This window comes from Mobula hypostoma, chromosome 23 (assembly GCF_963921235.1).
Source record: "Mobula hypostoma chromosome 23, sMobHyp1.1, whole genome shotgun sequence".
Classification (NCBI taxonomy): Eukaryota; Metazoa; Chordata; class Chondrichthyes; order Myliobatiformes; family Myliobatidae; genus Mobula; species Mobula hypostoma.
Window position 1 is genome coordinate 7083764 of NC_086119.1, and position 12749 is coordinate 7096512.

General features: G+C 38.5%; 1 protein-coding gene across 2 annotated transcripts in view; it reads right to left on the reverse strand.

Moving 5' to 3' along the window:
• med13a (mediator complex subunit 13a) overlaps nt 1–12749 on the reverse strand; it is a 184177-nt gene that overhangs the window by 52047 nt on the left and 119381 nt on the right. The window contains exons 12-18 of one of the 2 annotated variants that reach the window (XM_063031090.1): nt 11647–11737; nt 10194–10312; nt 9695–9782; nt 8948–9162; nt 8451–8647; nt 6307–7238; nt 2091–2270 (exon numbers count right to left, since the gene is read on the reverse strand). In XM_063031090.1, the coding sequence (XP_062887160.1) occupies nt 2091–2270; nt 6307–7238; nt 8451–8647; nt 8948–9162; nt 9695–9782; nt 10194–10312; nt 11647–11737 (1822 nt within the window). Of the gene's footprint in view, nt 1–2090; nt 2271–6306; nt 7239–8450; nt 8648–8947; nt 9163–9694; nt 9786–10193; nt 10313–11646; nt 11738–12749 lie in introns of both variants that reach the window. The other variant, XM_063031089.1, reaches the window with a different exon arrangement.

Genomic DNA, 12749 nt, shown 5'->3' on the forward strand with positions numbered 1-12749 from the left:
TGCAGCTACATCCTATAAATAAATTTGAAAAGTTTGGGTGAAGGGAGAACAGGGAGAACTCACCAAATCATGTTAGATCATCACAGACCAAAGATCTATCAATCTCTCTCCCCATCCCCGTCCCTCTCTCTTCCCCCTCCCTCTCTTCCCCCTCTCTCTCTATTGTGTGTATAAAATAGGCAGATCAGAAACTTGTTCCAAGATGATAAAGTAACAACATGGTTGTTAGTACTTAGCAAGAATTCCATTCCACAGCCACTTACCCAAACTTATATCAGACTAGGGTAACAAGGAACAACACTTCAGCACATATGCTGCAGGAACTTTTGTCATGCACATTTTAGTTCAAGAATTGACAGTCCTACTATTTTCTTGGTTTGCCACTCTTTTTTTCGGTATCATACAACATTTTGCTGACTATCTTGACAAATATCCATCAGGTCTGTGCATGCTAACCTACAACTGGTTATGAATAAAATGGATTTTAAAATGCTCATGTTTTCACGTCCCTCAGCCACACTCATCCACACTAATCTGCTCCACCTGTTAACAGAAGTACTTTTTAGGATGTCCATTACATACAATATCCTCAGGACAAAGGTCCACAACCAATCTAGTCATAGTAGTCATACTTTATTGATCCCGGGGAAAATTGGTTTTCGTTACAGTTGCACCATAAATAATTAAATAGTAATAAAACCATAAATAGTTAAATAGTAATATGTAATTATGTAAATTACGCCAGGAAATAAGTTCATGACCAGCTTATTGGCTCAGGGTGTCTGACCTTCCAAGGGAGGAGTTGTAAAGTTTGACAGCCACAGGCAGGAATGACTTCCTATGGCATGCAACTTGGGCAGCATCCTCTTTTCAGACACCACCATCAGAGAGTCCAGTTCCATCCCCACAACATCACTGGCCTTCTAGCCCCATTGTCCAACACTCCCAGGCTCAGGTGTCACATCTCAGAAAGGGCAGACATCAACAATGAAAGTCACATTGCCTTCAATAGGTCAGTACAGCCACAGGTCAATTGAGAGAATGTCTCCAGACCTAGAACTCAAACCTAGGACAAATCACATGGATTATTGGGCAGCAGGTAATCCTTGACCTTCTGGACTACATACAGCAGCCATTTCAATGCACTGGAAAGATGGCACCAATGCCTCCTATATAAAATCCTTCAAATCTGTTGGAAAAAGACAAAGCAGTATCGCTCTCCCAGCTAACATTCCCAGCACTGATCTTCCTCAGTCAGTTCTTCTGGGCAAACACGTCATTCAGCTGCCTAACAAGTCTCCCAAAACAAGCACTCTATTCCAAACTCTGTCACGGGAAGGAGTTTCCAGTTGGAGAGCTTAGAGCCTCTTTCAAATAAACTCAACCTCCCCATTGACCGAGAATCCATGGTCCTTTACAGCTCAAAGGAGTATTTAGGATGGCATTGGGATCCTCAAATCTATGCACCAGGAGCTCAGGATTAACAACAGGAGGAGTACACCACAATACAAACCATCAACACACTAGACATATTCTGGCCCACCTGTGGTACAATTTAAGGTTCCACAATGATTTTATCTGTAACCTTAGAACCACAACACAGAGTGGAAGTAAGTCATCGTGGGTCACAAATCCCAATGACTGCCTAAGACTACTTCAGCCCCAAAATGCTTAAATTCTGATTTTTTGATCACCCTTAAATTAATTATTTAAGCACGATGCCACACTTTCACCTGCCAAGGCTCTAAATTTTGGAGGTCTCCCCAAAATTATGCTATATCTTTTTCCTCCTCTAAGATACTTTAAAATCAATCTCATTGACCAAAGCATTTGGCCATCTCCCTGAATATCACCATGGCCAATTCTGGATGAAAATGCCCCTGTAAATCACTTTAAGATGTTGCAAAATTAATAGTTATCCTATTTGCATAGCCTGGTATTAGTAATCATGACTTCATGATGAACTTACATGAGGTTACAGAGATTTATAGAGATTAAAGTGGAGATTAAAACTGCTTTTATAACTATATTAATATATTGGCAAATACACTGTATCCAATGGCAGCAAACTAAAGTAGCAGTTATTTTACCATAAGATCCCCGACCAGCCAGCTTGTGGAACTGTTGCCAAGTGAGTGGTCCTTGGACATGCTGAATGCTCTCCCATGACCTGACTGCTCGTTTCTTCTGAATGGCATCCTGCAGAACAGGTTGAAGAGAGAGAAGCAGGCGCAGAAGATCTTGTGAACACAGCATGCTGACATCCACAGCTGGAGGAAAAAAAGAGAACAAATTTTACCTTCAGGAATAGGAACTCAAAATTTCAGGAAAAAATGTAGTTTCCATTTACGTTAAAATATATTGTGCATATTAACAAGCAAACACTAAGCATAGCTTATGCCATTTTAATCAGACATTAAACTGCTTATTTTAATGTGGATCAACATTCCATTTAATTAAACAGATGAATACAGACTCTAAGTGTTCATTCTTAATAGCATTTTCAAGAATCCCATAACATTCAATATGTGCAATGAACAAAAAAACAATCTGGGTTAAAAATAGAAGTATTTCATATTATATAATCTTGCATTCACTCAAGCAGCTAGCAATGGTCAGGAAATGATTATCAGTTGGCATTGGAGCACCAACAGATTGACAGAGAATGTGGCACAGGTTCTTACCCACTTCTAAAATATTAAATCACTATTGAAGAGCATAATTCAGTGACTTCCAAAACTGAAGTGAAGGTTTTAACAGGGAAATGCTGCTTTTGCATTTTCTGTGTAAAAGTGGGCTAGTCAAACCTTACCATTTGACCTGGTTACTTTAGCTAATGCCATTTGAAATAGCTTAGAAGCAAAATAAGCAACTGTGCTTGCATACCGAAATATCTACATTTCACAAAAATGATTCCAGAAATGCAAGGGTTAACATATGCAGTGCACTTAAGGGCTCTGGGCCTCTATTCACTGGAGTTTAGAGGAGTGAGGGGAGGGATCTTATTGAAGCCCATCAAATATTGAAAGGTTCAGATAGAGTGGACTTGGAGAGGATATTTCTAATGATGTGGGTGTCTAGGACCAGAGGGCACAGCCTTAGAATAGGAGTCCCTTTAGAACAGAGATGTAGAGGAATTTCTTTAGCCAGAGGGTGGTGAATGAGTGGAATTCATTGCCACAGACAACTGTGGAGGCCAAGTCATTGGGTATATTTAAAGCAGAGGTTGATAGGTAGTTGATTAGTCAGGGCATCAACGGTTACAGGCAGAAGGCAAGAGAATGGACTGAGAACCATGAAGAAACGGCGGAGCAGACTCGATGGGCTAAGTTGCCTAATTATGCTCCTCTGTCTTATGGTCTTATGAAAAGTAGTTTTGAGGCATTCAAAGAATATAAAAAGCAATATATTAATCAGGTTTTCTCTCTCTTTTGTAATACATGTCACAACGATGCCAAACCAACACAAAAATGGCCCAAAGATAACAAAAGAGTGGATATCAGTTGCTAATAGAAAAGAGATTGGGATGGAGTGGGGTAACAGTGTGGAGGCCTTGAATACAAGAGTTGGGGCATTATGTTAGTGACAGAAATTGTTGGTTGGAAAACAGTTGAAATATTGTACACAGTTCTGGTTGCCAAGCCACAAGAAGGATGTAATAAAACTAAAAAAAAGGTGCAGGAAAAAAATACTAAGCTCTTGCCTAGAGTGAAGAGCATGCGTTATCGAGAAGAGACTGAACTGAGTGCATTTTGCTTGGACGAAAGAAGCCGAGGGGTGGCCCTGCAGAGGTTTATAAAATCATAAAAGGGAGAGATAGATTAGATAGAATCTCTTCACCGGATAGAGGAGTCTGAAACTAGACTGCATGGGTTTAAAATGAGAAGGGAAAGATTTCAAGGCAATCTGAAGGACAAGTTTTGCACATACATGGGCATATGGTGGAAGTACAATTAAAAAATTTTAAAAGATATTTGGACAGGTACATGGAAAAGAAATATTTAGACATGCATTTAGGCCAAACAAAGGCAAATGGGACTAGCTTAAGACAGGCATCTTGGTCGGCATGGATGAGCTGGGCCCAAGAGCCTCTTTCCATGCTGTGTAATTATGATACAATAATGTTATGATACAACACACATCAACAAAGGCAGCAATCCTTAAAACAAATACATATGAAAACTATTTCCATACCAAAGTAGGTGGTTAATTAAAATTATCTCCATCTTATTTTTGTAAAAAAAAGCACAGAATTATGAAAATATTAGAGAAAATAGCAGAATTGAACAACAAATATGGCATGACCAGAGCACCATGTTTAAGTTGGGGGAAATAAAGAACGAACAAAATAAAAATGCTTATTGATTCTATAGCATAACATAAATTTCTAAATATTTTTTAAAATCATAAGCTACATTTTTGAGCATGTTTTGGTATCTCTCAAGTAAATCATTTTCAGACACCAATCTTCTATCTATAACAGTTGAACATTTGTCAATTCTTTTCCATTACAGAGAACCACAGGATCAATTGCCAAATAATTTGTTCATATTATTTCTGTAAAATTTTAAAAACCAGTCAATCTTTTATCTAGATCACTTTTGCAAAGTTACAATTGAAATTTAGCAACAAATATCCAAACACGATACTATCAGTGAGTATCTGAAGCATTCTGAGCAAGCAGTTAGTGCAAAATTATTCATTATAACTAAAAAAAAAGTCCAACACAATCTCTCTGACTGATGACCTGTGACTAGTGGTAGCTCAGAGGGATCTGCGCTGGGTCCCTATCATTTATATTAATAATTCAAATGATAATGTAATAAACTGGATCAGAAAATTTGCATTAAGGGCACAGTGGACACTGAGGAAGACTATCAAAACTTACAGCATGACCTGGACCAGCTGGAAGAATGGGCTGAAAAATGGCAGATGGAATTTAATGCAGACAAGTATGTCTTGTTGCACTTTGGGAGAACCATCCAGGGTAGGTCTTATATGGTGAGCAGTAGAGCACTGAGGAGTGCAGTAGAACAGAGGGATCTGGGAATACAGATCCATAATTACTTGAAAATGGTGTCACAGGTAGAGTCATAATGTTTTTGGCACATTCGCCTTCATAAATCAAAGCACTGATTACAGGAATTGGGTTGTTATCTTACAGCTGTACAAGACGTTGGAATTGCCAAATTTGGAATATTGTATGCAGTCTTCTGTCACCTATCTACAGGAAAGACATCAATAAGCTAGAAAGAGTTCAGAGAAAATTTACAAGGATGTTACCAGGACTTTGGGTGGTGAGGTGGAGATGCGTCTCTACCAAAGGAGATGTAAGGCACTCCTTCCCTCCATTAGCCCGCAGGTCACCCTTGGGCAATGTGTAGCACCTGCTTAGCTCCCCAAAGATCAGGGTCACATGAAGGCATGCCAGCAGGTGGTGGATAATCACATGAGCAGCTGGTGTATATCACAAGCCCTGATTATTTTGACCATTGACACTGAGCAGACAATTTCTGAAGAGTACTGATAATGGCTAACCACTTCTGTAGAAAAAATTGCTAAGAACAATCAAGGTCATGGAAAGACCTGATCATCCACACCATATGACATGACACATAACAAACGGACTAGAACTTGAGGACCAGAGTTATTGGGAGAGGTTGAATAGGGGCAACACAGTAGCACAGCAATTAACCTAACATTATTACAGCACCAGTGAACTGGGTTCATTTCCCGCTGCTTGGGTTTCCTCCTTGTGCTCCAGTTTCCTCCCACACTTCAAAGACACACAGGTTAGTATGTTAATTGGGCAGCATGGGCTCGTTGGGTTGGAAGGACCTGTTATCATGTTGTATCTCTAAAATGTAAAGGTGAGGACTTTATTCCCTGGTGAGTAAGTGGAGATCTTATGGAGGTATACAAAATTATGAAAGGTATAAATAGAGTAATATAAGCAGGCTTTATCTCCCAAAGTTGAGTAACGCCAGAACTAGAGATTTAGAGTGAAAGGTGAAATATTTATAAGGGGAACCTGAGAAACAACATCACTTGGGGTGGTGCAAGTGTGGAATGAGCTAGTATTAGATGTGGTAGCTTACAACATTTAAGAGAAGTCTGGATAGGTACATGGATGAGAGAAGTATGGGGAGCTATGGTCCCAGTGCAGGGTAGATAGATAGTATGGACTAGATGGGCTAAAGGGCCTGTTTCCGTGCTGTATGATTCTATCATTAATTAGAAAAAATACAATCTACTCCAAAAAACTGATGAACTCTGCTGCTACCCATCAAATTCAGAACAACTCACCATTTCTTCTTGACCATAGATGCAAACAAGAGTTTTTCATAAGTGTTTCATCGAGCTTTCCTCCTGACATATTTTCCATGAATTGATATCCCTGCTCCAAAGCCGTATAACATTCCCTGTGATAATCTTTATCCTCCACGCGTACTGGTGATCCCACTGTCCGCAATTTTGCCACTACTGAAGGATCCACCGATCTCAGCGGGGAGAAGGGATTAGTGCACTGGTCCTGAAGTAGCAATATTAACTCATCAGGCACTTTCAGAGGCTCCTTGGGGCTTCCTTCTCCTTGTTCAAGAGAAACATTCCTGAGGTCCTCTAATCGTTTCTCAACCTCACTGCTGCAATCCGTGTTTCGCCCAATGATATCCACTTCATCCTCCAAAAAGAGCCCAGCATTGTTTCCAAACCTTCGGTTCATGACAGCACTAAATCCGCACGTACAGGAGATCTGAGATTCTTTGGTTGGGTCTGGGATGTATAAGCCAACATCGGCTCCTTTGATGTTCATGTTGCAGACACAGATGCAGCAACTGTCGAAGCTACAGTCTTTAAAGAAATTCATAATGGAATCAGATAAAATCAAATTTACATAAAGGCTGTGTGCCTCCGGGATGGATTGCACTGTTGCAGGTTCTACTGAGTTTAACGGGCGACACGTTGAAGGCGTAGAGGCAGGCGAATACAAATCAGAGTTCTCGTATTTCACCGAGCCTTGGACACTGGCTGGGCCCCCACAACCACGAGGAGTGCGTGGCGTCCTTGGTGTTCTGGGAGTAGGGGCAGAGATGCGTGGAGTGGCAGGTGATGGAAGAACACCAGCACCACTATTACTGGGAGGAGCACTATTCGTCACTCCAAATGGGGTATGCATTTGTGGCGTGCAAGTCTGAATGTAATCCTGATCCATACCACTACCAACACTGGGAATGTTTCTACAAAACAGAGCAGATTATTAGTTAAACCCAAATCAAAAATGCATTCAAGTTCTGAAATATACACACATTCAATGTAAAGAACAAGACAGACAAAATGCTTTTGTTTTCTTAGTCTGTAAACATAGAATTTTCACCAAGTCAACACTCATCCATCAAGAAAATACTGCAGCAGATGGACTGATTATAAATTATACCATTTCCTTTAAGATATAGTTTCACAAACAAACTGTGGCACTGTTTTCTCCAGCTGAATCTACAATGATTATTGCTTGTACTCCAATGATAAACCAAGAGGCCCTAACTAAAAGCTGTGTGATACATAGCATTTACCTTTACACAACATGGTTAACAAGTTCAACCCACTCTGCTAGTTACAGATCCAAATTCTCAGTGGGATTAACTTCTTTTTGTGGCTATGATGGGGCTAAGTATTGTGCATTCCAATGCCACTGTTCCACGGTTCCATGATAGTAGATACTAAGTGCAGAGATTTTCAACAAGACAATGAAAGCAAAAATCTAGAGAGGTTAAAAACAATTTCAACTATGCAAGATTAATTCACCTGTATTGTTCATCTAAAGACACCACAAAGTGGACAGTAAACAACTCCAAGCCTCTTATAAGCACCAGATACATGAAGAATCAGTAGACAGAAGCAACAGTACCTTCTTGCACTTTAATCAGATTAAAAAGTGAGAGTATATTTTTAATCCCAATGACAGACAAGAAACGAAGAATAGATTCATTAACCTTAAAATCAAGAGAGTTGACAAAGTGCAAGACAAAATACTGTACATTTCCAGAACAGGGAATAATATACTGGCCCACTGCAACTTTGCACTCAAATAACAATGACAACAGATGCCTGGAGAGAAGCCAATTAGACAACAATCAATGTAACAACTTGCTAACACTAAAATGACTCCTACTTTCAGCATTACTCTCTACCCTCTTCTTCATCAAATAATTATCAACTAAAACCCTACAATCATTTCTACTTCCAACGTTTAAGCATTTCATGTTCTTAACCCTTTTAGAGGAATTTTAATTTATGACTTCCCTTTCAGTGACACAGCAGTCATTGGAAGTAGCTCTATTTAAAACCTATCATTAATTCTCTTCTGATCCATTGAAAATAACGATTTCCTGTTTGAATGCAGTTTTGCAATTGTCTGAACCTGATTAACCAACAGCGCAATTTAAACTTACATGTCCCGGATGTACGGCATGGGAGCAACAGGAGGGAGCAGGTCTAGCTTGCCAACTGTCCATGATGGACGATAGATACACTCCTCTAGCAGTTTAACAGGCGGCATACACTGGCTTGGTAAAATTTTCAATGGTGCAAACATAGTACAACCCACATAACCTTGGCACTTCTCAGGGCAATAGACATAGGAAAAATCCTAAGGAAGAAAAACAGGAAAGAGAACTTTAATCCAGGTTTTGGATTATACACTAGTAATAATGCCAGATCAAATGCAGAAAACAGCCTTTTGTTTCATCTCCACCCAAGGAGACTCCTGGGATGGCTTCCTATAATAACGTCAATTAATATCTGGTTGCCATGGTATTAAGATGTTTTTGAGCATAGAAGTAGATACCATTACAGTCTATATAATCAGTTTAATCCATTAAATTGATTTTATAAACCTCTGATATTCTTTTCAAAATAGTTATAAAGAAACTATTTTTAACTTTGTTACCTTGATCTCTGAAGGTTTTGGGCTACCCATGCCCTCCTCTACTTCAACCTTGAAATGATTCAAGCTTGTAGTAAAATGATGGCCATCTAGAGTCATTCCTGGAGTGTTATCTAAGCCTCCAAACTCTTTACAGTTAATATTCATTGGAGAGTAGCCTGGACCATGTTGCTCCAAGGATGGAGGTGTGGGAAACATTTGCTGGAGATCTGCAGAGCCTATGAGAACAAATCCAAAACAGAGCAAACATTGAGGGGGAAAAAAAAATCGAAGTTCACTAGATTATACTACAATATTCTGTAGAAGATAACAAAACCAAAATATGGCATAGCTCAGTTTAATCAACTGCTGAAACTTTTGAGTAAGCCATTTACCAAACTACACAGCCCACCTGCTCTACAATTAAACGCATTTCAAAATTCTGTCATCAGGTATCGGAAGAACATATATAAACTTGAAGTTCAAGATACAATAACAACTGACCAATAATTCAACATTCTAATAAGCATAAACCAGCAGACTAAAGAGTTGCACAAACACTTTTCCTTGATCAGCATAAAGAGACACCAACTCTTACATTGGCACTAAATATATATTTCATTTAAATCACAGTAAGTCTCAAATTTGGCAATGCAACAGAAAAACAAAGACAACCTTTTTTCTTTTTAAAAAGGAAAGAAATAATTAAGATAAACAACAGATAATGGATATTCCCTGGATTACAAATTCAGAATAGGAACTTTTGCTTACTTATACAGGGGAAAGCATCAAAAGGCCCCGCTTTTGAATCCCTGTTGCTCATTTTTTCATCCAATCCAACATGTGTTCGAGAAATAGCCTGCTAAAAACATTTAGATGAATAGTCACTTCAGAAAAATAGTGCATACTACACCACTCCTTTAGATGGCTATACAAATTAACATTTTGTTTTTCCATAGTTCATGGTCCACAATTAACAATTCAGGTCTAACTCACACTTGTGTGAAGTAAACCATGCAATTTCCATATTTTTTTTTTTAAAAAGATTTTCTTCTACATTTTAAAAGTAAATATACTCGCTTAAGAGGAAATAAAATTAATATTTCCTGCACCACAAATCCAGAAAGTTTTAGAAGCAAATTGGCAAACAGGATCAAATGTCCAAAAACAAAAATCTGCACGTTTTACATATTCCAAATCTGTACACCTATTCCTTCAGTAACAAGTAAGGAAAAGCATCAGGAAGTATAAACTGAGCAAACTATCTCACCACAAGTTCATCCTCGTCATCAAACAGATTGTCAAGGTCTTTGTATGAAACAACTAAATCAACCTCATTCATGAGACTGGTGGATGCAGTCCGATTGTGCGAGGGTGACTTTTGTCCATCTACAACAGTTAAAGAAAACCTATTAAAATTCTACGAGTTAGAGGATTTTTAATATATGACACATGACTACTGCTAGCAACACCACACCTAATTCCCAAATGACATGCTGCCCTCTTGACCTGCTTTGGTCAGTATAATAAAATTTACTGTTAGATAGGATGTTACGGTACAGAAGAATGGCCATAATACTCTAACCATAAAGGATTAGATTAAGTTCTGGTTTAACACAATTTTATTCCCCATTGAGACTCCTGAGGAAATACATTGGACGCCAAGCAAAACTGACATCCACAACTAGCCCCCACTCCCATGAGACAGTTAGCCTTAGCTATGTTGATATAAAGAAGCTATCAACTAGCACTTAAAAGCAGGTTTGTTCTCAAAAATCTGGAGATATTATGTGGTTATCTAATTATCAACAGTTTTGTTTTAAAAGGTCTTTGTAAAGATCCAAATAGATATGCAAAAGTGCGAAAAAATATGCAAAAGAAAAAGTTAATATAATTCTGAAACAAAAACCAGAAGTTAGAAAACAACATTAAATTAACATTAACTAGTTGATCCTATCCAATCACAAACAAGAGAAAAGTCTGCAGATGCTGGAAATCCAGGCAACACACACAAAATGCTGGAGAAACTCAGCAAGCCAGGGAGCATCGATGGAAAAAGTAGTCTACGTTTTGGGCTGAAACGTAGACTGTACTCCCCCCCCCCCCATAGATGCTGCCTGACCTGCTGAGTTCCTCCAGTATTTTATGTGTGTTGATCCTATCAAAGTTCAGCTGAAAATGTAATCCCATCCATCAGTTCAAAATAAAAGGGAGAAAGAAAACAAAAATGAGAAAAATCATTTTCTAAACCTGGAAATCCCTTTAAAAATAATATCCTCCTCTGCAGCAGCTTTTTTGATTTGACCAATGCCTGCTGACAATAAAACATATACAAAGCTAACACACACACAAAACTGGCCTGCTCAGTATTTGATTACTTCGTCACAATAAAATAACTCAACCCAACTAATGATTTTTGATTCTCTGAAAATAAAAATTTGAAAACAAAGATATTGATCAAACACAATAATCAGAGGACGCCAATGAAATGACAATTTAGAAGCAGCAGTAATAAATTCAGAGGATCAATAAAATAAATTCTGTTCAAAATTTTGTAGCCCAAATATTTAACCTTCCCATGATTGTTGCTCATTTTTAACATGCTAATAAATGGAATCTAAATAGAAAACATACATCCCAAATATCTATCTTCAATTGATCTGAGAATTCTGAAAGTGAGGAGACAAAGTAGCAGAAAAGAGAAGAAAAAAAGTGAACCATACCAGGCTTTGTTCCAGAATTGAACAGTGACATAGCATCTTCTCCTTCTACTGGTAATGTTGAGTGAGATGTGCCAGCACTTTCACTATCGCTCTGTAATACAGAAATTACAATTTACACCTGCATCCATGTACAAATGGTATTGCGTTGCGGAATTTTGTGACCAGATATTTATTAGTCCAAAGCTTGAGCATTTTCCTTTAATTTACATCTAAGCACTGTTTTCAACCATCAATGCTATTTATTGACATATCACTGGTCATACCAAGCACTGGGGGAAAGAGAATAAAGATTTTGCAAATACGAGGAATGCTGCAGATGCCGAAAATTCAAGCAACACACATCAAAGTTGATGGTGAACGCAGCAGGCCAAGCAGCATCTCTAGGAAGAGGTACAGTCGACGTTTTGGGCCGAGACCCTTCGTCAGGACTAACTGAAGGAAGAGCTAGTAAGAGATTTGAAAGTGGAAGGGAGAGGGGGAGATCCAAAATGATCTCCCATCATTTTGATTCTGTCAACTTCATTTCTGTTCTAATACACAGAATTTGCTACTGTAGCATAAAGATTATGTTCACTAAATTATGGTTTAATTCTTCTTGAAACATTACTGAAACGTTACATGGACATACATACCATAGCTTTTGCAGAATCTCCAAGTTAATTTAATTCTTTATCTTCTTTAAAGCCGCCCAGGTTCAACTTCACATTAAATTCTACTCACCCGTCACTATCTTTGTGGAACTATACTGACTCCAAGTTCCAGGCAACACTAAGTCAGAATTTATTCTTACGTTTGAAGCCCTTCTTGGCTTCACTACTTCCTATTTCTGCAAACTCCTCAGCACTGCCATTCCAATTTTCATTTTTAGCTCATTTCCTGTGCATCTCCCTTCCCCTGCACCATTCATTTACTGTACATGCCTTCAGAAGGCTACGTTGCAAGCTCTGGATGGAATTCTGTCACTCTAAAACTTTTTGGTTATTCGCCCAGCTTTGAAAATGGAATAAAAGTATTTCTTTTGATATTTTAAACACTGCAGCCTCAAAAATTTCATGTGTAAATGAAATTTTAGTGACATCAATAAACTAAGCTGTTCTGGAAAT